Source organism: Rhineura floridana, chromosome 7 (genome assembly GCF_030035675.1).
Source record: "Rhineura floridana isolate rRhiFlo1 chromosome 7, rRhiFlo1.hap2, whole genome shotgun sequence".
NCBI lineage: Eukaryota > Metazoa > Chordata > Lepidosauria > Squamata > Rhineuridae > Rhineura > Rhineura floridana.
In genome coordinates, this window is record NC_084486.1 from 16,623,189 (window position 1) to 16,646,772 (window position 23,584).

Consider the following 23,584-nt stretch of genomic DNA (forward strand, 5'->3'; position numbering starts at 1 on the left):
TTGCCAGATAGAAAACTAAAGCTTCTCCTTCTTTTAAAAAAGAATGGCAAATTACACCTGCTGAGATGCCTTGAAAGTGCCTCAAATAGTGAGGCACGTGGTGATAAATTCACTTCAGCCCCCACTTTAAAAAAACAACACTACATGCAGCTCATTTTTCAACTATTATTGTTGAAATAAAAAAGTCCCTCTTTTGAAAATATGCAACCTTTGCTGCCTTGTTGTTGCTGTTTAAGCTGCTGGCATTTCTCAATATTGGCAGTAGTGAATAGAAAACAATCTACCACTTTCACTACATTTCCACAGACCCTGAAGTCTCTAGGGTGGGTTACACTGCCATCTAGTGGATGACGCTGCCATTGCAGTTACTCTTCAGATTCTCAAATTTCTTTGAAATTTTTAGGATTAAATGTCTCTGCCTGTGTTATATCCAAATGCTGATGATCCATTGTCATACAGTTCAAATGTTCTTCATACCTACAGTGTCAAGGGGCAGAACATTTTAATACATTTCTTTTGACATGAAAATTGGTTGCTATAATCACATGGGGGGGGGGAATGTACATATAAAATAAACCACTGATGCAAAGAGGGGCACTGATACAAAGGCACTGATAGCATATTTGGTTCTCCCGTATTGAAAAACAGCATTGGTAGCGAATTGTGCACATGATGATACTGAGACTGGAAAAGTGCCAGCTAAGAATTAATATTATATTTTCATTATTAATTTATGTAGCACCATCAGTGTACATGATGCTTTACATAGTAAAGTAAAATACTGAGATAAGATTCTGAAGTGCTGATACACAAAAGTGCCATATCCCATTCCAGATAGGGCTGCTGTTCCTTTAAGAGCTCAGAAGATTCTTCAGGTGCAATTGGATCTTTTAAAAAGGAGCTGAGATGAAGGAAAACAGAGGTTGCTAAAGCTGTTCTTCCAGTGGTGCTATTAAAGGCAACACTGTGGACCTGCAACCTAGATTAATAGTTCATATCAATGTTAAATTCAGCCTTATTCCTGCCTCCCCCATCCATAACCCTCTAATAGCCAAAACTCTTGATTGCCTATTGTGCCTCCTCTCCCTAGGCCTTATGTGAAGTCACTCTAGCAGTTTCCATTCAGTTCTAGGCCAAGACATTTTGCTGCCTGAAATGGAGTCTAGATCTCTCCTGCATTGAGCCAGTATTTTTAAAGTCTCATCTTTATTAATTTATCCCCATACGATACCACCTGCAGTGGGCTACTACTGCACAGCAGGGCCAGCCCTATTTTCTGGACCTAGTCTATCATCAACTCTGTAGCCCCTCTCTTTTTTTGTCCTTAAAACACTTGAGGGTTTATCCCCACTTGCTGCCTAGTCCATCTTTGGCTATCTGCCTTTGGGACCTTCTTCCTGCTTGGTTTTCAAAGGCCTCGGCACCCTTCCTAACTGATTGTTCCTATCATAAACCATTAGAATGTCAGGAACATTCCCTGAAATCACAGCAGCTTAGCCAATGGATGTGTGGCTTGCAAGCAGGATTTTTAGCTTTTTATATATAAAATAGCCAGAGCTCGGAAAAGTTACTTTTTCAAAACTACAACTCCCATCAGCCCCAGCCGGCATGGCCCTTGGATTGGGCTAATGGGAGTTGTAGTTCAAAAAAGTAAATCTTCCAAGCTCTGAAAATAGCCCTACCTAGAATGAACTGTAGCAACTTTACCAATATATAAGCTTATAGATAAAAGGCACTAAACATGTACCCATTAAAAAGTTTTGTCACAAGGCTGTTATAAAAGAAAGTTGGAGTTTCTTTAGAAAAGAAAGAAAGCAAAGTCTAATAGCAGACAGCTGAAAAAGAGGCCCAACAGAACCCTTTGGATAATATGCATGTTGGGAATAGGCCAAATTCCTTCTCCACACCAAGAGCCCAGGAACTACGTGCAGTACCAACTCCAAAAAGGAAATTAGAGCCCATAATTTCTGACTGTCCAGTCACAGCATTGAGAAAACTTACTGAACCTGAGGGAATCTTTCCTTCCCATTTGAACAGAAGGGTACAAGTAGTCCATTGTTTTCAAGGTGGTCCAAGTCATATGTTGCCTTTCTAAGTGGAACCGAAAAATAGCAGCAGTAGGAAACCTCGGTCATATGCGCAGGTGGTAAGATATTGGGAGTACAGCAGCAGCGTTCATGAAAACAACTTTTTCTATTTTCTCAGCTTTGAGGATGGTTAGTGGATGCATCCTTCATAGTAGAATCCTTTCCCCTTAAGCCTAGGGGTTGGCGCTGTGATTGTTAAAAGGCCAGTTTCTTAGGTACTTCCCAAGAGAATTCACTTCTTCCAAAGTGACCGTAACAGGCAGTCTTCTGATAGACTGGCTTCTTTAAATCCAGATCCCTAGTTTATTCAAAGAGAAAAAAGAAGGGGACATTAAGAGCTGGAGTACAGACATGCTAATTTTTCCTGCATGGAAAGGAGGCTGCCTGAAATAACAGATACATAATAGGTGAAAGCAGCTGCAAAGAACAGCTGTTTTAAAATCCTAGGATGCCTATTTGGTGAGCTATTGGCCACATATGTCAGAAAGCAGCTGCCATGGATCTAGTTTGGATGTGTGTTTGTACATATGCAAAGAGAAGTTGATGACTATATTAGCATCTGCTTATTTTTTGTGATGTGTTCTGGGAATAGCTAGTGGTGTTCACTTCATGGATCATTCTGGAATGGTTGCAGGAACGCACGAGCCTCTTTAAAGAAGGGCAATCGCTCAGTGGTAGAGCACATGCTTTGCATGCAGGAGGCCCTGTGTTTAATCCCCTGCATCTTCAGATACTGCTGGGAAAGATTCCCTGACTGAAAACCATGGAGAGCCCCTGCCAGTCAGTGCTGACAATATTGGGATAGCCCAACATTTGAAACCAAGCCTCGCTTCCCCAGCTGAAAGAACGACATGATTTGCAACTGACCTTCCAGCTAAGGAGGGCTCTGTTTTGAGAAAGAAACTGGGAGACTTTCCAGGCAGCAAGTCTTAAACTGCATAACTCATTTATGTTCTGCTGCTGCTCTTTGGATGTAACTCTACACCCATGAAGACCACCAGCAGAAAGCTCCTGGATAAGGAGAACCAGGATGGTGTTGAGGGGGAAGAGATAACTAGATCTCAACTGGAATGTTGCACTATCCTGGAAGACGCTTTAGTTGAAGGCAACCTGATGGAACGCCTCTCCCGATACAAACCCACCCGTACAATACGTTCAAGATCAAAGGCCCTCCTCCAGGTGCCTACTCCAAGGGAAGCTCGGAGAATGGCAACAAGGGAGAGGGCCTTCTCAGTGGTGGCCCCCAAATTATGGAATGATTTCTCTGATGAGGTGTGCCTGGCGCCAACACTGTTATCTTTTTGGCTCCAGGTCAAGACTTTTCTCTTCTCCCAGGCATTTTAGCATGTGTTTTATATTGTTTTTTAAAAAGATGTATTTTAAATTGTATTTGTTTTTAGTTACTGTAAACCACCCAGAGAGCTTCGGCTATGGGGCGGTATACAAGTATAATAAAATAAATAAATAAATAAAAGCAGAGTGGGAAAAGCTAACACAGTTGAAAGGATAGTTGATATTTCATTTTCTCAGTATTGGAAGTTCAGCAATGAATACTCCTGGGTGCTTTATATTTTCAGTAGGGGGAATGCAGTAATTTGTTCTTCTCACGTGGAAAGCCCCTTGCAAAAGTGCTTACTTGACGATGGCTCCTGGCCGAAGGTCGAAATTCTGGTGCACAATGTTTAGCAGCTCTTGTTCGGGCTTTGTAGAGGTACCGTAAGTGAACAGCGAGATGGAGAGTGGTTCAGCCACACCGATGGCATAGGAAACCTACGAGCAAACAGAGAGGGACAATTTGACCTGGTTCACTCATAGGCTATATATGTCACTTGATGACCAAAGCAACCAGCGAAAACGTGCTTGGGAAAATCTGTTCTTGCGAAGGAAATACTAGATTCGAAGACGACAACTGTGTGTATTTAAAACACAGAAGTGCCTCGGTTGTACAGAAAGGAGCAGGGGAAGAAGGGGATCTGCAAAAATGTGGCCTTGCCACATTTTGAAGTAAAGTGAACTAATACGCATTGCCATCTAAGGATGGGGGCCTATAAGGCCATTAAGTCTAGAGTACCCCCCTATTGCAAGATCACTGGGGTAAAAGCCATAGCTCAGTGGAAGAACATCTTGTTTGCATGCAAAAGCTCCCAGGTCCAATCCCCAGCATTTCCAGGTAGGGCTGGGAAAGACTCCCCATCTGAAACCCTGGAGAACCACTGACAGTCAGTGTAGACAATACTGAGCTAGATGGACCAATGGTCTGTGTAAGGCAGCACTGTATGTTCCTTTAAGGACTAGAGTCTTAAATTACCGAACTGCACGAGTGAGGGAAATTGAACTTCTAGAATTCAGTAGCGACCTTCCTTGCAGGGTTGTTGTAAGGATTGCTGACATTATCTATGCTTTAAGAATTTCGGTGAAAAGAGGCCTTGGAGAGAAAAAGAGGCTGTTGACTGTCAAGAGTGGACACAAAAAAGCTAGATGGGCTCCTGATCTGTCTCTGTCTATGGCAGCTTCTTCTGTTCTTAACCTATCGGACACAATTGCATCAAAGATACCTTAATGTCACATATCCAAACATGAAGCCATGTCTCTCAAGCAGGAACTAGCTGTTGCAGGACTATGACTACAATCAGACAAAGCAATTTCACACTTAGCTCTCTCTCTCTCCCACCATGCAAAACGTGTTGCTGTTAGGTGGGTTTTCCCACCCCTGCAAGAGACAGACAGCGAACTGGTGCAGGGCAACTCAGAGTGTGCAATGATCCAATGTGATCTGGATCACTAGATGCTGCAGCAGAGGAAGGAAGAAATGGGGTCTTGCTGATCTCTGTGGCAGGCAGCCATAGATCTGTCATAGTGTCCTGTTTCAGTTTATGGTTGCTAGATTAGAAAAGGCTGGAAGAGGACAAAATGGAACTTACTTGGACCAGAACCCGGCGGCAGAGCCCTGCTTTCACCAAGGATTTGGCAACCCACCGGGCCGCATATGCTGCTGACCGATCCACCTTTGTGTAGTCTTTGCCCGAAAAAGCCCCGCCCCCATGGGCTCCCCATCCACCGTACGTATCCACGATGATCTTCCGGCCAGTAACTCCAGCATCCCCCTGCAATATTGCCATGGCAAGTGTCACTTCTATGTTTTCATGAAACAGCAGGTTGGGTGATATAAATAAAAATCTATCAAAAAGCCTTAGAAGAGGGTGCACTGAAAAAACTGTAATGCATTTCCTCTCTTTAGCCAATGGACCGTAATTCACCTTACAACTTCAGATCGTGCCAAGTATGATTTCAGAAGGTGAACTATGTACAGCTCTAAGCAAATGGAAGTGAAAATAAGTCCCGCTGACATGAATGGAAGTCATTTCAGAGTTAGCCAAGTTAGGATAGAGATACTGGTTACGTTATTCCTTCAAAATACCATATACGTGCTTTTCTATCAAAAGGCCAAAATAATAAATCAACACTAAAATTTGTAAAACATACACACACTATTAAAATTAATCAGCCAAGTCAAAATAGGCAGAGACCTATGGTCGGAGGTAGTATGCCTCTGAGTTAGGGATGGGATCCATTGGCTGGTGCCAGTTTGAGTTCTGTCAACCTAACAGGATTGCATCAATTCAAGTTCATTCTGTACTGCTAGCCACTGCTTTGACCAATCTGTGTTTTTTCACTTGGAAAAAATGTCAATATTAATATAAAATATAAATATTTCCTTCAAAATATAAATATTTCCATTAAAAATAATAGATATTTTGAAGGAAATATTGCTATTTTAAAAGGAAATATCAATAAATAGTCATTCCTCTAATCAATGTTTTAAAGGCAGATTTAAAAAAAATATATCACATCCTTACTCTGAATACCAACTGCTAAGAATCATGTGGGGAGAATATTGTTGCCCTCAGCACCTGCTGGCATGCATCTCGTTGGCTACTCAGAGAACAGAGTGTTGGACTTGGTGGGCCTTTGGGGCTCTTGTGATGTTCATACAAACTAAACTACCACAGCCACTCTAAGAAGTGGATGAGGGCTAGAGCCAAAAGAGCTCAGGGTCAGGAGTGATTGGGTACTCCCTTTTCTCTTTCTGCGACCCCATTTCCCCCTCCCTTTCACCCACAAGTTTACCTTAGGGGCCATATGCTGCCCATTCCTGCTCTATAGCAACAGATTTTCAGCTCTATTTGGGAGAGGCCCAGGGTTCCTTGTAATTCCCATAGTAAGGTTATCAGTACTGGTGGAAGGGTTTCTCCACCAGTTCCTCACCATGACTGTTTCTCCTCTAAAATGCCCAGAAAGTTAGGTGGGCCATGGTGGTGGTGGATTTTCAAATCACACAGAGCCTAGCCAGCCCCTTGTATGTGTGTCCTTAAACACTTCCCAGAACACTCTGCGACAACACAAGGGCTCCATGGCAGAAGTGCAAGGGTTTCTTGGCAGATAAATCAATGGAAAAAAGATACCCTGAAATTGGAAGGCTTGAAAAGCAGTGCAGGTGAGGGTAATTCTCACTTGTTTTATTTTTGGCATGTACCTTTAATTGGGGGGGGGGTGTCTGTGTGCCAGTCGTACCATAAATATGTGGTTCAGAATAGTGCAAAATGGGCAGTAATAGATTCCCTCCCCCCAAGATCCATAAGAGTAAATACACACCTGTGGTCCTCCAATGACAAACCGGCCACTGGGTTGAAGATGGTAAACCGTGTTCTCATCTAAATATCTGGGTGGAACCACGGCCTTGATAACATGCTCCCGTAGGACCTTGCGCATGGCATCCAGAGAGATGGTTTCATCGTGCTGCACTGAGATGACAACGGTGTGAACACGCACTGGGATAACAACCCCGTCTTTCTGGATGTACTGCACTGTGATCTGAGAGCAAAAGAAGGAATTATGAATTGTAGGGCACCCCCCCCCAAACAAACAGGCACGGCCCAGTGAACCACTTATAAAAGCCCTCAGCCCCTGAAATTGCATTTCTATTTTGCCTGGTTTGGGGGGGGGTGTTGCCTGCTCTTTTTTAGTCTGTTTTATTTGTGTTTGGGGGGAAAGGGAGGTTTTTTGTTGTCTGGGAAGATGAGCATTTGTAATTTGTGATGCCCATGAGAATTTCATACATTTCCAATTACACCCCAGGATCCAGAAGGGTGGGGAACCAGCCTGGCAGTAGACTTGATTTTTGTGGATACTGATGGCTAGGGTTGCCAGGCCCAGCCTCCAAGAGGTCTTCTGTATCTTTAAAAGTTGTGCAGGGGGGAGGGAGAATTCCACCTTGTGTTTTTTCCCATTACAGGGTTGCAAGAAAACCTGCACTTGGCTGAATTTTCTCTTCTCTTAAAGATACAGAATCATTCTCAGGCACTGAGCCTGGCAACCCTACTGATGGCCTTTGCCACTGTGGTGACCTTGCAGTTGCTTCCTCCGGACCCCTGTTCCTGTTTGGAATGGCTGCAGTTATAGGATATGGCTAGTGAGCGTTGCTAGGCCAAGTGGCTTAAGTGGCCGGAGCAGAACAAGTGTCAGGGCAAGGGGTGCCAGTTTCTACATGAGGCATGTACAACTCCTCCAGTGAGTAAAGGAACAACAGCTCCTTACTGCTGTCAGGTGACCTCATGATGCAGCAACAACAACAATGAAAATGATTATATACTTTTCGCAGAAGTATTTTTGAATATGAATATCCATAGAATATTTTACATCTTAGCCCCAACTCTGTGTGGGAACAGCGCTTCTCTAACCTACCTCCAGGCACCCAAAAATCTTCATGTGGATAGCACTTCACTATTACCACCAGGCACCCAAAAATCATGTGGATAGGCCCTTGCACTAAAAGGGGAAAGAGAAATTGTGCTAAATCCCGTGAAGTACCTGGGTTTTGGAGTCTGGCCTAAGCCAAGGGAGGATCCCATGGCGCCTCAGCTCAGCCATTTTGGCATTTAGTTTGTGAGCAAGCATGATGGTCAGGGGCATGCATTCTTCCGTCTCATCAGTGGCATAGCCAAACATCAGACCCTGTAGAGGGAAGGGAGCAATTATTTTTCATCGGCAACAACAAAAACTGAGGGCTATTTGTTTCTTAGTGTATTAGCCACTGTTAAAAAATTCTCTTCACAAGATTCTTCCATCAGTGCAACATGAAACCTACTTTTGCACTCTAGAATCATCTTCCCATTTCCTCCCTCATATGCAGATCTTCCATATACTTTGCATGGTTTTGTTTTTTTTAATAAATGCTATTTTGAATTTCATCAAGTGGTAGGATGTTCCAAGAAAGCATTTTACATCTTTACTTGACTTGTGAAGAGAGTGAGTAAGTAGCGACGCTCTGCTTTGCAGCGTCCCACCAATATGGCGGTTGTCAATTGCAGAAAGGCCCTGCTCCTACAGCGCTTGTTCCACTTTCATGGTGTTTTCGGGCGCCGGGCACCATTTTAGACAATGCTAGTCAATGCATTCCGCTTTACGGCGGATTTCGCTTTGCAGCAGCAGTCCAGAATAGAACCTGCCGTATGAGCAGGGCCCTGCTGTAACTGGAAACTTACAGTGCTTTTTTTTTGTCACAAAGTGCTAATTTTTACATATGTATAGGCTGAATAGATAGGAAGCCAGTACACATGCAGGTAACATGCCCAAACATATGAATGTCATAGAAGCTATTCCTGCTAGCAAGAAACCTCTTAACAACCTTTTCCAGCAAGCATCAAACATTCTGCCCTGCCCATGCTCTGTCCAGTAGCATTTGGTGGTCATTACTAGAGCTCAAGCCAAACACTCTGAAGTATGTGTTTAATTAGTGTATAATCTTTGGGCTAAACTAGATAGTCCTCGTACCAGGGACTGAGAACAATGCATCATGGGAGGTTGCTATTTGCACTGTTGAAGTAATGGGAGAGAAGGGTGTGTTTGAAGCCTTTCCCGCCCCATTACTTTTCCCATTCAACTGCCTCCCCTCAGCTGCTTTTCCCCTAGCTGGGATTCTAGTTGTATGCTTGCCATGCTGCACGAAAAAACAACTGGGGGAGAAGCATTTACAGGCCAAAAGTGGTAGGTGGGAAGAGGGTTAAACAACCTTCCTCTTTCTAGTTTTTCCACCACAAATCGCAGCTTCAACTCCCCCACTTTTTGTTTTTGCCGGATCCCGGATCCCAGCACCAGGTCTGCAACTGCATGTCTAGTTCAGCCATCATTTGCAAACGTAAAGTACAGTAGGGCCCCGCTTTATGGTGCTTCGCTAATGCGGCGGTCTCAATTAGACTAAAGCCCCACTCATACGGCGCTTGTTCTGCTTTTATGGTGGTTTTCAGGCATCGTGTGCCATTCTATTCAATGAGTTCCGCTTTTTAGTGGTTTTTGCTTTTCGGCGGGGGTCTGGAACATAACCCGCCGTATGAGTGGGGCCCTACTGTACCGAGTGAAAAAAAGGGGGGGGAATTATTTATTTATTTATTAAATTTATTAGTCACCCATCTGGCTGGTTCTCCAGCCACTCTGGGCGACGCACAACATAAAACATACAATTCACATGAAAACCTTAAAATTCCAATTGCCATGAACTTCAGTTAGCTATTGGATCTTTTTTTTTTTCCCCTTTGCAGAAGTGTAATATGTAACTGCTGATAGGAAGGAAGACATACATGTAGGTAAGGGAGCTCTGGTTATTTCCCATCTGGACTACTGAAGGTTCTTCTCCCTGATCTTTTGTCAAACCTTGGACCTCCCTCACCTCTGTTCAGAACTCTGCTGCCACTTCTTATACAGTATGTATACTTATGATGCAATAATAGACAGTGGAATATCAGTGCCCTGGTTGGCTACTAGTTCTAGAGGTGGGCCATTCTGAAGAAGTTCCTCTCCCCTCTTGTTTTACTTTCACAATATCACCGTGAGGTAGGTTAGCCTGAAAGATAGCAATTGACTCAAAAGTTTCCCAGTGATGTTTATGGCTGAGTGGGCATGTGATTTTTCCCAGTCCTAGGCTGCTTTCACACACGGGGCTGACTGCATTAGTTTAACCGATTAAAAAGGAAGCACTTCTGTCCCGATTTCTAAAACCCCTTTCACACTGCAGTACCTGTTATACCGGCATTTCACGCAACGGTCTTTCACACACACACACAGAGCTACAATGAACAGAGCAGAGTTTTTCTCCCCCCCCCTTCGTTTTAGGGGTTTTGGTGTATTTTCCACCCCAACTTGGTTTTCGAGACTCATGGAGGCGGCCCTGGGGGTTGGGGGCACCTGGTATTGCAGCCACTGGGAGCTCACAGAGGTGGCCCTCCTTGTTCTTTAATTTTTATTTTGGGGGCGGCGGGCAGCAGCGCCAGCTTCAGTGGCCTGATAACGCACCTCCCTTCACCCTTCTTTGGCCCCAGTCCTTTGGTGGCTGTTAATGCAGCTCCTCCTAATTTCCCCCCTCTGTTTTAAGGCGGCTCCTGCTCATTTTCCCCCTCTGTTCCACACTGCATGCTGGGATGCCCGTCACTGAAATTAGTGCGTCGTGTGGAAGGTCAAATATAATGCGGAAATTAACAGGTAAGAAACTGTCAGAATAACAGAATAAACTGCAGTGTGAAAGTATCCCTAGTTCAATACTCCATCACCTGTTCTGTGCACATAAGTCTATCCGCAGACTTGGGAGGTGATAGCATTCAGCAGGGTGGATTTGGCCTTAGGGCCTATAGGTGCTGTTCCTTGGAGAAACTGCTTTCATAGTCCTATGCAAATCAAACCCTAGCTGCCTATGAGCACTTTTCACTAAGTAAATACTTTCATTAAGAGAGATGGGATATTTTTATGTCCTTGAACTGTCACTATGAGGAGCTGTTGAATTGATTACCTGGTCCCCAGCACCAACTTCTTCTTCAGACCTGTGCAGATGAACACCTTGGGCAATATCAGGTGACTGTTGTTCCAATGCCACAAGAACATTACAAGTCTTGTAGTCAAAGCCTGTGGAGGAGGATTCAAAACCATGAATTGCTGTTTTTTGTTCCTTAAAATCACATCGAGCAGAACCATATGGAACATTTTTACTAGATCACATAGATACTTGTTTACAGGTTCTAGTTCTACAGAGGATATGACCTTCCAAGGAAAGGAAGACCAAAGCATTCTCAGAGGGAGAAGTGAAAAATGATGAAGTGTAATTCCAAATGCAGAGAGACTGCTTCGCAGGATGACCGATTGCGGTTTCTCCTTGGCTGAGATATTTCCGAAAGTCCTGCACCTCGACATCCTTAAAACTGAGCTGGACAAAAAGTTCAAGAATCACTTTTGTTGTAAAAAAAATTAGACCCCATTGTCCACTTTGCATTTCTGCCTCATCCACCTATAAACAAAGCATGCCTCCATCACATCTAGTTTAGGTCTTAGAGTGCATTGAGGCCAAACTACTATAAATTTTCATAGGAGATTCACAACAGATCTCCTCCCTTTTTATAACAAACACACAACTAAAATTCAGCCTCGAGGAAATACCAACTCATTCAGAACAGCGGCAGGTGTGGGGGGAACATAGGAGGCTGCCCTCACAGAATCAGACCATGGGTCCATCTAGCTCAGTATTCTCTACACCAGTTCCCAAATTTCTTCTCCCCATGGACCGCTTGAAAATCGCCGATGGTCTTGGTGGACCACGTAGTGATTTTCTGTCTGTTGTATCATTTATAATGTGCCATGCTAGATACCGCATGGTTTTTAATCGTATTTATATACAATTAAAATTGTATTTTTATGCTTCTTTTATAAGAAATAATATACAGCGTATTTTACTGTATTACAATTTGCATTCCATAGAATTCAAGTCGTAATACAAAAAAATAAGAGTATAAGAAATAAAAGCAGCAATAGAAACAGTTCAAAATCAGAACAACTATTTAATGCAGACATGCCACTGACCACCTGAACGAAGCTCATGGACTACTGGTGCTTCACGGACCACAGTTTGGGATCCCCTGGCCTACACTGACTGGCAGCTACCCTCCAGGATCTCTTCTTCCTCCCCATACCATTTTCCGGATCAAAAGTGCATCCTCACACTTCAGCTGCTGTTTGTCCCATGAGAAAAGAAACACAAGTGTGCAATGTAGTTTTTCCACCCCGGTAAAGAATTTTGCATCTCCACCACTAGCTCAAAACTGAACAACAGCTCTCTGTGGATAGATTGGTTTTTTTAAAAATTGGGAAATCAATCGTCGATCTTATGGCTAACAGATAATTTGGCCCTTACATAACAAATTCTACAACATGATAGCTTCCGTGAGGACTGTAGAACCTTTCTTAGCATGGTTCGTATATTAAGCCAGGGAGATTTACATCACAAAACTGACCACAGTGCGGCTAAAAACTCAGAAGTTTGCTTTTAAAAGCATTAGTGTAACTGAAGTGGGCAGCGCCTCAGAAATATAACAAAGATAGCTATGGGGGCAGCAAGTATATTTTTAAGTAGAAGAAGATAAGTTTCCTAAACTTGTGAGCTACTGGTAACCCCTCAACAGGGGAGCACTCAGTCAAGTTCCCTTTATCATACTCTAAAGAGAGTTGCTCACCATCTGTCTCCCCACTACAAGGTATACTATTTTCTCTTTGAATAAACGTTCTTTCGATAAGGGCAGGGCTGCTAAGGGTGAATTCACACCTGGGTGTTCTTTTTCAGGTGGAAGAGAAATGAGAAACCGACCCTCTTCTTTCTTGGCACATAGAACCCCAGCAGAACTGTCCATGAGTAAAGCAGCCCAGCATGCCAGATGAAACAGGCTGGGTTCTTTATTCATGAGAAGATCTGGCTGTAGTATTTCCCTTTTGCCACTTCAAACTTTGCCCTACCTCAGCCACACTACTGTACCCTTTCATGAAGCAGACAGAAAAGACAAAGAGATGCTCCAGGAAACAGAGCCCTTCCCAGGCAGCTGATGGCTGTGTCTGTGGTGCTTGCTCCCAGATCTGCTGGCTGGGAGCCCTACCATGCCCCCCCACCCTGGTAACAGATATTTCTGCTCATTTGTCCATCACAGACAACATCCAAGGGAAGCAGGCTCCTTTTTAATAAGCAACTCTCTTGCATGCGACTAAACTCAGAAGCAAAGCCCCAAGCTGCTGCTGCTTCCTCGCAAAGAACACCAGCTTAGCCCAGGATAATAATTAGTTCAAACCAGAGCTTGGAAAAGTTACTTTTTTTAAACTACAACTCCCATCAGCCCCAGCCAGCATGGCCACTGGACTGGGCTGATGGGAGTTGTAGTTCAAAAAAGTAACTTTTCCAAGCTCTGGTTCAAACACACCTTGAGGCTTGTGGGGGGGGAACACTGAGGCCTATATTTTTCAGCTAAGGAAGTCTACTTCCTGTATTCCTTTCTGTATTTGGGCTTCATTGCAAGTGGTGGTGGTGTCTCTTCATTTCAGCTTTATAGGTTTGGGGCCTTGCATTGTTTCCACACATTTAATGCATCATGATGCAATGGGACACACCAAGGGGAAAATTAAATGCTGTTCAATATGTTGTTGGCACCAAATATCCCAACTGTGTATTCGCTCTCCCCCACCACTTCCATAATAACGCAAGTGTCCAGACTTAGCATATGGAACTAACTCCCAAATGAGATACAACAATCCTCCACATTAGCTATATTCAGGCAATAGGTAAACCTTAGAATAATATCATTGGCTGTCACTGGTTACCAGACCTCATGAGTAGCCACCAAATGTTTTAATGTAAAAAAAAGTACTTTTGGCCTCAGTAATGCATGCAAATCTTAAAGCCAGTTTAGGGTCCAGCAATCTACAGGGCTGAAAAAGTCCATGAATAGCAGGAATGCTCCCAACATCTCCACTGTGGAGGAAGACTTCAACCCAGAGATAACCTTTAACCACCAGTAAATAGTTTCTCTCTTCATTATGAAAGGAGTTTGGAGTTCATCTTCTGGTGATGTTTGAGCATTCCTCAGCACCCATTGCATCAGGCTTTTCCTCATCCTAGCTAATCAAACTAAGATGGACTAGTTCTACAACTTTTAGCTGACTGCAGTGGCAATATGCATCATTCCATTTTCTACCACCAACCTTTAGCTGAATCATCATAGCCTATGTTCCTAATTGTGTCTCGGACGATCTGCTGATAATCCACCACCGCTCTGGATGTGATCTCCCCACAGAGCAGCACCATCCCTGTTTTGCACACACATTCTAAAAGTGAAGGGGGAAAAAAGTGGAAATCTCTTATTAAGGGTGGCTGGAGAATTCATCTACAGCAAGAACATTCTATGCTCCTGGATACTTGTGTCTATCTAGCATTCACAGAGAGAGAGAATAACACACTTCCCCTTTTTCTCCTGTTCATCGTATTGTGGTGACCTGCCCCTCCCACAGGAATAAACCTCAGTTCAGTTGGTGATTAGACCACTGTCACCCAACAAAAAAATAAACAAGAGATATGCTGTCCAAGCTTTCTTTCTACATTGCAATTTTGTTGACTGCCCCTACGCTTTGCAAATAAAGGTGTGTATGTGGTCATGCATGCACATACACACACAATCTTCTTCCAAGCAGCTCAGGGCACTGTATGCGATGCCCCAGCCCACCACCACCTATTTTTCCCCTTGCAACTACGCTGTAAAGTAGGTTAGATGGAGAATAGTGGCTGGCCCAAGACTGTGCTTCATGGCTGAGCAAGCACGTGATCTAGGTTTTCCTGGTCCAAGTCCAGTACTCTGTTTTAGGGTCACCAGCATGATGCCCTCCAGGTGCTGTGGAATACAAACTCCCATCAGCCCTGACTATTGGCTGTGTTGGTTGCATTGATGGGCATTAGAGTCCAACAACATCTGGATGGCCACAGGTTCCCCACCCTGGCTATACAAACTCTCAGTGGGAACATTTATGTTAAACTTCCAATCCCTGCAGATTTACAACTACTTCCAGGCCAAAGAGAGGCAAGCAGATCCAGCCTTCCTTCATCTGGGAATCACCAAGGGGCTCCATTACCCGGGGTTCAAGGCAATCTTTCTCTGAGCTCTCAAGTGGATATCTGCAATCATGGGGGTGGAAATAGAAGGAAAACGAGGGGGGATCTTCACCTCTGCCCTCTCCCAATTTCTTTGTAGATCTCCACTTGCAAATGTACAATTGCCAGTTTCTGGGTTCCAATTTTGTCCCGCTCTGGCGTGACCAAGGAAACTGAGCCCAGGACAGAGGTTTTAGTGGTTCCCATTGAGTTCTAACAATCTGGAATACAGCATGGAGGGGATGAACAAAACTTTCCCCTTGTTTTTCACACTTCTGCTACGGGTCTCCACAATTTATAGGTCCTCGTCTTCCCCTACTACCTGTCACAACAACGAACATGTTGCTAGTCAATGCAGAGCAGTCAGCATATCAGACGCTGTCTCTTACCACAAGCAACTTTGGCATTTGGATCTTGCTTCAGGTGGGCATCAAGTACAGCATCACTGATCTGATCACATATCTTGTCTGTAAGAGATCAGAGTTGAGCAATTGAGAGAAGATAAAGAAAACAGGGCCTGCATTTGTCACCCTGAACTGATAAGTAGAAAGTTTTAATTGTTTACATACTGGGCACTTCTAAATAAATGCATGCCACCTAAAAATGCATACCACCTATCCCCATGTAGGTTAAAGCCAAAAGGAAGCCAGACCATGTGCTACAATTTGCCAAACAAAAGCTACTACAGTAGGGCCACGCTTTACAGTGCTTCGCTTTACAACGATTCGCTAATGCGGCGGCTTTCAATTACGAAAAGTCCCCACATTAAGGTGCTTGTTCCACTTTTACAGCGTTTTTTTAACGTCGTGCACCATTTTGATGTCATTTTTGCACGACGCACCCCATTATCGTCAATGGGTTCCGCTTTACGCAAGCAGTCTGGAACGGAACCTGCCGTATAAGCGGGGCCCGCCTGTAATATGTATGTATCTAGCATGCATATATGGAGAATGACCCCGTTCTCACTTTGCTTTTGTTCATCACATTTTGATGAGCTGCCCCTCCCATGAGATTGTTCCAGGGCTAAGACTTTGAAGGAGCAAAGAGAGATGGAAGGACAACTTGCTTCCACTGGTGACGGAACAAGTATGGCCAAGACAAAAATGAATCAAGACACAGAAGGAGAGGTGTAGGAATATCCCTGCAGAGATTGGATACTGTTAAGGCCCCAGCTGTTGGCAGATCAAGTCCCAAACAAATTTTTTACTAGGATTGGGTTCCACTAGTCCTTCTGATTCACAATGGGAAGTCCTCCCAACAGAGGGGAGTTAGAGGACAGTGAGCAGGAATGGGGAACCTGAGGTCTTCCAGGTGTTGTTGAACCACAACTCCCATTATCCCTGACTATTGCCGATGCTGCCAGGAACTAAAGGGAGTTGGAATCCAAGAACTAGAGGGCTACAGATTCCCCATTCCTGGTGTAGAGCTCACTTACTCTGGAGGCACTGTTTCAGAAAGCAGAGGTTGCCTTTGAGAAGTCTCAGGAACCACAGCCCTGCAAACCAAAAGGAAGTTTGGTTTGAGGAAGCCCGCCCTTTGCCTCTCAGAAACAGAGACCTCCAGTCTTCTACGCCATTTCTCCATAACATTTTGAACCTGGATGGAAAAGTATCCAGTGGGTGCTGCAGAGTCCAACTTGGCAAACTGAGTGTTTTCTTTTAGCCACTATATCAGCTGGGTGGCTTTTAAGGATTAGACTTCACTATTTTTTCTACTCTGGATCTCTTTTCCTTAGGGAAGGACCACAGCTCAGAGGTAGAGGGCATTCACTGCATGCAGAAGGTGTCAAGTTGAATCCTCAGGATCTCGAGGTAGGGCTGGGAAGGGCTCCTGCCTGAAACCCTGGAGAGCCACTGCCAGTCAGTGTAGACAGTACTGAGCAAGGTGGACCAATGGTCTGACTTGGTATAAGAGAAAATCCTATTCGTGAAGGAAGCCAAGTTCCTTAAAGCAGCTGCTATTCACAGAGCAAGGCAAAGGTTCAAGATGTGGCTCCACTTTCTGCCCTGACTCAGATGTAGGACACCAGATATTTATCTACATATAATGTAGATGGTGTTACATGAGAGGATTGGCCAATATTAACTCACTGACTAGTGAGTTCTCAGAAGTCTGACCTTATAGTCAGAAACAGGGAATGCTTGATGCATGATACCCTGGGCTTGGATCACAGTACCAGCATGCTGTTTGCCATTCGAGAATGAATACGTAATACCAAACATGACAATACTGGTTTTAGCTTGGGCTAACAATCCTCCTTTAGCCCTTGATGCTGCAATTAAAACTCTTTCTGTGTGCTTCTTGGATCACTTCTGCACACAAGGAGTAAGTCTGCAATCCTAGCCCCACTAACCTGGAAGTAAACCCCACTGAATTCAATAGGATTTATTTTTGAATAGACATGGTCAGGATTGCACTGTAAATTGCTTTTCAGTCTCTTTCCCTCTTGATGTCTTTGTCCGGTCATTGTTAATGTGGCAGAGAGGCATTTGTGATGCATGTGAGCCTTCTGGCATATCAGCAGTGCATGTATACATGAAGGAGCCCCTCTTCCTGTATGTGCCAGCCATGATCCAAGATCTGTGGGACAGATCTATTGATAGTGCCATCCTCAACCAAAGCATGTGCCGTAGTGACTCATGAAAGGGTTTCCTCAGTCATGGCTCCACTGACTATGGAATTTCCTCCTGTTGGAGACATGTTCATCTCCCTCACTGACATCATTTTTCCATCACCGACTGAAACCAAATCTGTTCTGTTCACATATGAGGCTTAACAAGATGATTACACTGTTTTTTGTGTGTGATTATATATTGTACTTACTATATTGTAGTTTTATTGCTGATGTTTTTATTTTGTATTATTGTCAACTGTTCACTGCCCTGAGAACTTTTGTCTAAGGGCATCAATACAACAGCAGCAAAGTGATCAAAGCAAGCTCTGCTTTAAGCTATATAGGTCTAAGCACCCTTGGAAGTTTCCTTTAATGGTAAATCTGAAATACTTTGTTTTCCTTGTTTCACACCTGTATCCTGCAAAGAGCGCACTTCAGGCAGTGTACTTTGTGGCCAAGGGCCAAAACATTCATGATCCAGGAGATCTGTGATTAGACCTCCAACTTTAAATGTATATACTGTATATATATACACACACACACACACACGCACTACTTAAATTCAGCAGTGTAAGGCTGAATCAGATGATGGATATAGCAATGGAAGAGGATCCTTTCTCCTGTGGTGTTTTCCAGTTAAAAATCACTCTCCCCACCCACCCCCTACCGCCCAAGCTGCTTTTAGCTCTGAAGGGCAAAGATAGAGACTATATCCAACTCCCCCCTTTACCTGAATTTAACTTTTTTTAAAAAAACTCTCACATCACACATCCTTTGAGAGTTTGAACTCTGCTTTCCTTGGCCCAAGTCCAGCTAGAGTTGTCAGCTTATGAACTGGCCTCTGTGGCTATGCCTTTAACAACAGTTAGATCTGCATCAATTAAGTAGGTGATCATGTTCAGCTCCATGCCATGACAAGCTTCACATGCTGATTTCAGTATGCCTAACCCCTGTTAAAGGCACAGGAACAAGTCAAGCTGGCTTTCTTATTGTAGCTCTTCCTGGCCAGTTAGCAATCCTGTGTCCAAGTCTCTGTGCCTCACATCATATTGGCCCATTTCATCTAGAAGTAATTTGAGTTAAAGTTGCATCAGGCTCTCTTGCGTCCACAGAAACGGTGGCATCTACCACTTCCTCACAAGATTAATAATTATCCAGTGCTTGTATGGTAGACAAGGATCTTGGAATGGGAGGAGAGGAAGAGTATTTAGAGCCCTAACTAAGATTGGCTGAAAGGGCAAGCCACCCCATTCCCAGGGATGATCAGGTCAATGTATTATATATATGCTGTTGTCATCAAGGCTAATTGAGAAAGAAACAGAAAGGGTGCAATTTTAGGACCCAGAACAGACTGTGTCATACTGGCTGAGAACAGAGTTTAGCTTTACTATAATATTCAAGAACTGGGTCTTTTCAGTAGGTCCCTTTTTATTTTAATTTTTAAGATTGGACCACCTTGAACCCACATCCTTAAAAATAATTCTGGGATCCTTGACGGTAGTCAGAATCACAATGCTGAACTCTCCCATTCTTAAATCATCAGAAGGGGCCAACTTTATGTTCTTCTCCAACCCAACTGCTTCAGGACAAGAGACACACCTTTCTCGGTGGTAGCCCTAAGAATGGAACTCCTTCCCTATAGAAACCCTCTGTCTCCCTTCTCAATCTTCAAAAGGCAAGCAAAGACTTTCTCCCTTCACCACACATGTGATTAAGCATATTCCTGATTCTGTTGTAGTGTTTCATGCTGATTGGTTTGGGGTTCATAAATTTTTTTATGGCAACTATTCTCCAGTTTCTATTAAATGGACTGAATTGTCTGAAATCATAGTTTTTTTCTATTTTAAGAAAAGAGAAACTTGTAATATTTTGGATGAAATTCAAATGGAAGTGAAACTTTGGAGGAAGAGGTAGTGTTTACATTGAAAGTGTGCCAGTGTCTGGTGTTTTTTAATGCCAATTTGATGTGGTCAAAGCAAAGTGGAATGTCCCTGAATTGTCATTTGTGGAAAGCAATTTGTCCTAGCTGGTATGTTTGCCCAAACTCACTGTGTGCTTTTCTCTGATGTTGCATGGCTATGACACATGTGTGTTGGACAGTTACAAAAAGAACTTTCCAAGGTTGACATTGCACTTCTCAGAAAACTGTTGCAAATACTAAGAACGTGACCCAAAATCTGGATGATTCTTTACATCATTTGACAATTGTGAAACTTTGTGTAATGAAACTGTAGCCTGGTCCCAAGTAAAACATACCTGCCTGTCCAAAGTGACAGGTAAAATCTATGCCAAAATGTTGCAAGTAATTAGTCAAGAGGATTTAACAGCACACTCCTAAACACATCTACTAAGAAGTTCCACTGAGTTTGATGTGACTTAATCCCAGGCATGGGCCCCTGAGAACTGCAGTTTTAATTGTGGTTCACTCTATGCTAGATTGCACTCTCTTTTATCCGATTTAGGGTTTTTCTTTTTACTATTTAACGTTGTTCTCCAATTGCCCAGAAGACCCAAATGTATTCCCATTTCTTCACTTCAATGAATGTTCATCTGGTTCACTCACAGAATGGGTGAAATTATATATTCAGCAGATGCAATGGGTAGACTTTTTCACCCTTACTCAGGAGAAACTGGACTATCCAGTGGGATGCCTGACATTGGTTTGCATCATGCACCTAGTTGCTCACCATCACCTCTCCCCTCAGTTAAGTATACAATTGCACATTCCTTCTGTTTATTTATCATCAAGAATATTGTGTTTTGGCAGTACTGCACTTGACTCACACACAAGGGTCACCGACTGAAGGCCCCAGGACCCAATCTTGCCCTGTGAGGAGTACAAGCTTGTCCAGATAAAAGGGAAGTATGCAGCATGTGAAATGGCTCTGGTAATGGACCTTGTAAGGCTATTGCTAACCAAGGTCATTGACTATATATGGAAACTGGTTTATGTTGGCAACACCAAACAGATAACAGACCATATCGTGTTTTTCGATACTATTATATGGGATTGCATTTGACTAAGTCGTATTCAGAGTAGACCCACTGAAAGCCAGGAATCTACACAAGGCAAGAAACAGGAGGCAAATACAAGAGCTGAACTGTCCACAAGGAGTGCGAGAGGGGGATTTGGAAAGTGAAGGGATCTTCTGTGGAGGGAACTAGGTCTTAGAGAAGTGTTCTGCATTTTAAGAAAAAGACCAGTGCACTTTGGTGAAGATGAAGAAAAAACTGACCTTTCAAGTAGAAGAATCCAGGATAGTTCATACATTAGTATTCATCACTTAATGACCTGCATATGTGAATGGACCATCACAGATCTAAGACCACAGATATTGCCTAAGTGAATCAAGCCTTAGTCAAAGACAAATTTAGGAAATGGGGGCAGAGAGGAAAAGGACAAAACAGACCCATTTCACTGAATTTATTAGGCACCTGTCAGAAATTTAAATTTTAAATATATCAAGCAGGGAGGGGAAACCTGCAACCCTCCAGATGCTGTTGGACTCCTGCTCCTCCAGACAGCATGGCCAGTGGACAGGAATGAGGAGAACTATAGTCCAACAACATCTGGAGGGCCACACGTTCCCCATCCTTGATGTAAAGGCTCAAATGTCTTTCTTAGCATCTATAAATATAAGGCAAGAAATAGGATCAGTCAGCATCTTGGCATCAAGGCCACTAAGAAAAAACTGATGGAAGCCTAAGGTGGTATTACGTCCTGGTATCATTAACTCAACCACCATTAACAGAACCAATATTCTTCAATGTTGTGGAGTGCCAAGACTCTCTTGCAGTCACCAGAAGTTGTTTTGCACCAGATAAGAAGTTGGCACAGAATCTCCAGTTAAAACACTGGAGAGAGGGAGCAAAAAGAAAAATACAAGCAAACTCCAAAGTGACCTCTCTCCCATACAACTGAACACAGACTAACTTTCTAAGAACGAGACCAGCCCTTCTGTTTTGTTTCAGTTCTGCTTACTGATGCATAATCAAAAGAAAAGCCCCAAATCACACTGCAAGACATATGCTATGCTTGTCCAAAAGATCACTTGTCTATTTGCATCTGCTGTAAGCATGTTGCTTGTGTTCTTAGAATGAGACTGACCAGGTAAAATAAGCTTGAGCTGCTATATCAGCAGCACAGATAACTACCCGCTAGCTGTTTACGCAAGGCCATGTTTTTAACAATTTGCTTTGCTTTAACAATAATTAAGAAAGTATATGAACAACCAGCCTCTTAGTGTCCAGAAATAAGGCAGGGTAATCTACCCTACTACCATGCACAGCTGCTACAGGCAGTGATTTATAGTTTAATAATTATAATAAGCATGTGGGAGAATTCCACAAGGTGAAGAGACCATCCAGTTAAAGATCAGGTTAATGCAACCCCCACCTACAGTTACCAAAGAAAGCAAACGTTCTTAACAAGTCCAGTTCTATTAGTATAAAAACATACAGGATTTTTTTAGTTACACAGACATTTTAATTGGGAAGCTAAGTTACTTCGGCTGAAGAACATAACTCAAAAGTATGTACACACTATTCTCACACCAACAGGAATAGGTCTGAGAAAATACACCATGGTCACTTAAAAATAAAATTTAAAAAACCTGTTATTCTCTGCCACTCTCACTACAACAGGTTTTCAATACTTTTAAACTAAAAAGGAGACTCCTGTGTCGATTTACATCGGAGTAAGCTTTGCTGAACTCACTAGGATTTACTTCCTAGTAAACTCACACACGTAGTAAACACACAGTGTTTACATCATTTACACGTTTAGAAGGTATCTAACTTTGGTTGGATCATACCCACTAATACCAAATATAGTCTCAAACTCTGAAAGACATGTAAAAATAACAGAAATTGCTGTGGCTGGTAGTGGGTTCGAAAGCTATGTTAGGGTCTCCAATGGCATTCTAGATTAGCTGATTTTTTTAAAAAAAAAATCTAAAACGAGTCAACAACAGTAGAGAAAATGAGACATACACGCGGTATACCTCCCTCCCCTTACAACAGGATCTCCTTGCAGCCTTTCAAAATGAGCTGCAATCACCGGCGCCAGGTCCTTACCTGGGTGTCCTTCTCCTACGGATTCCGATGTAAACATGAACACCCCTTCGTCTTCATTCAGACCGTGCTCACACAAACCATCCAGCGTCCCATTCATGATTTTTTTTTAACGCTTTCTTCCGGAAAAATCTATTCGAAAGAGCAGTTCAAGAAGTCTGACGTTGCTGATCTTCCCCTTTTAAGGCACAAAGGCTGGGCTTTTTTTAAACTGGTGGGTTCAGATTACAGTTCTCTACGTAAACGTGTTTTCTCGTGTGCGTTGAATCTGCATACGGCGGAAACGACGAGCCTCCCTCTTGTTGGAGCTGTCAGTCCTCCTGCCTCCAATATATGGAAAAGCGAAAGTGCCTCGATGATCACGTGAGGAAATTGGGAGAGCCCATCTCCTCGCAGGGAGAGAGGGAAGGCAAAAAAGAAGTGTGTACTGTAGTAGGAAACATCTCACACTGATCAAGAATCTTCGCTGAGCTTCCTCTCCTTTTGTTTGGCCCGAGATGGCATTTCGACGGATTTTGCTGATTTAAGCAACTTTTTAAAGGGCTGTTGCCCCTCTCGTTTGGGGAAGGAGAGCAAGGAAAAGTACCCTCAAGTTTGTGTGTTACGATTGTGTAACCGAAATGGGCCCGGTTAGGCAAGCTGGTTTGGTTCATTTCAGGAAGCGAAGGGAGAGGGATTGTTCTGAGATGATGCAATTTTCAGAGCGATTGTGCCGAGTTATGTAACTTAACTCTGGATTCTGCCTTCAACCCGTCTCCTGGAACCCATAATCTTCCTCTCACTGATATTTTCACTCTCGTATGTCGTTGGGGT

At 43.3% G+C, this 23,584-nt stretch overlaps 1 protein-coding gene across 1 annotated transcript; it reads right to left on the reverse strand.

The window, feature by feature from the left end:
• Window positions 1-485: 485 nt before the first annotated feature.
• On the reverse strand, window positions 486-23,180 carry MAT1A (methionine adenosyltransferase 1A). The gene is made up of 9 exons (XM_061634972.1): window positions 22,775-23,180; window positions 15,474-15,551; window positions 14,145-14,267; window positions 10,924-11,036; window positions 7,956-8,099; window positions 6,741-6,959; window positions 5,009-5,191; window positions 3,724-3,857; window positions 486-2,385 (listed from the first exon to the last, which is right to left on the reverse strand). The coding sequence occupies exons 1-9, from the start codon at window positions 22,869-22,871 to the stop codon at window positions 2,283-2,285; spliced, it is 1,194 nt and encodes a 397-aa protein (XP_061490956.1). The 5' UTR covers window positions 22,872-23,180; the 3' UTR covers window positions 486-2,282.
• Window positions 23,181-23,584: the final 404 nt, after the last annotated feature.

Coding starts and splice junctions, on each gene's coding strand:
- MAT1A (XM_061634972.1), bottom strand. CDS start 22,871: ATGAATGGGACGCTGGATGGTTTGTGTGAGCACGGTCTGAATGAAGAC. Junction 14,268..15,473: donor AAATGCCAAAGTTGCTTGTG/GTAAGAGACAGC, acceptor CTTCACTTTTAG/AATGTGTGTGCAAAACAGGG. Junction 6,960..7,955: donor GGCCAGACTCCAAAACCCAG/GTACTTCACGGG, acceptor TTTTGCTCTCAG/ATCACAGTGCAGTACATCCA.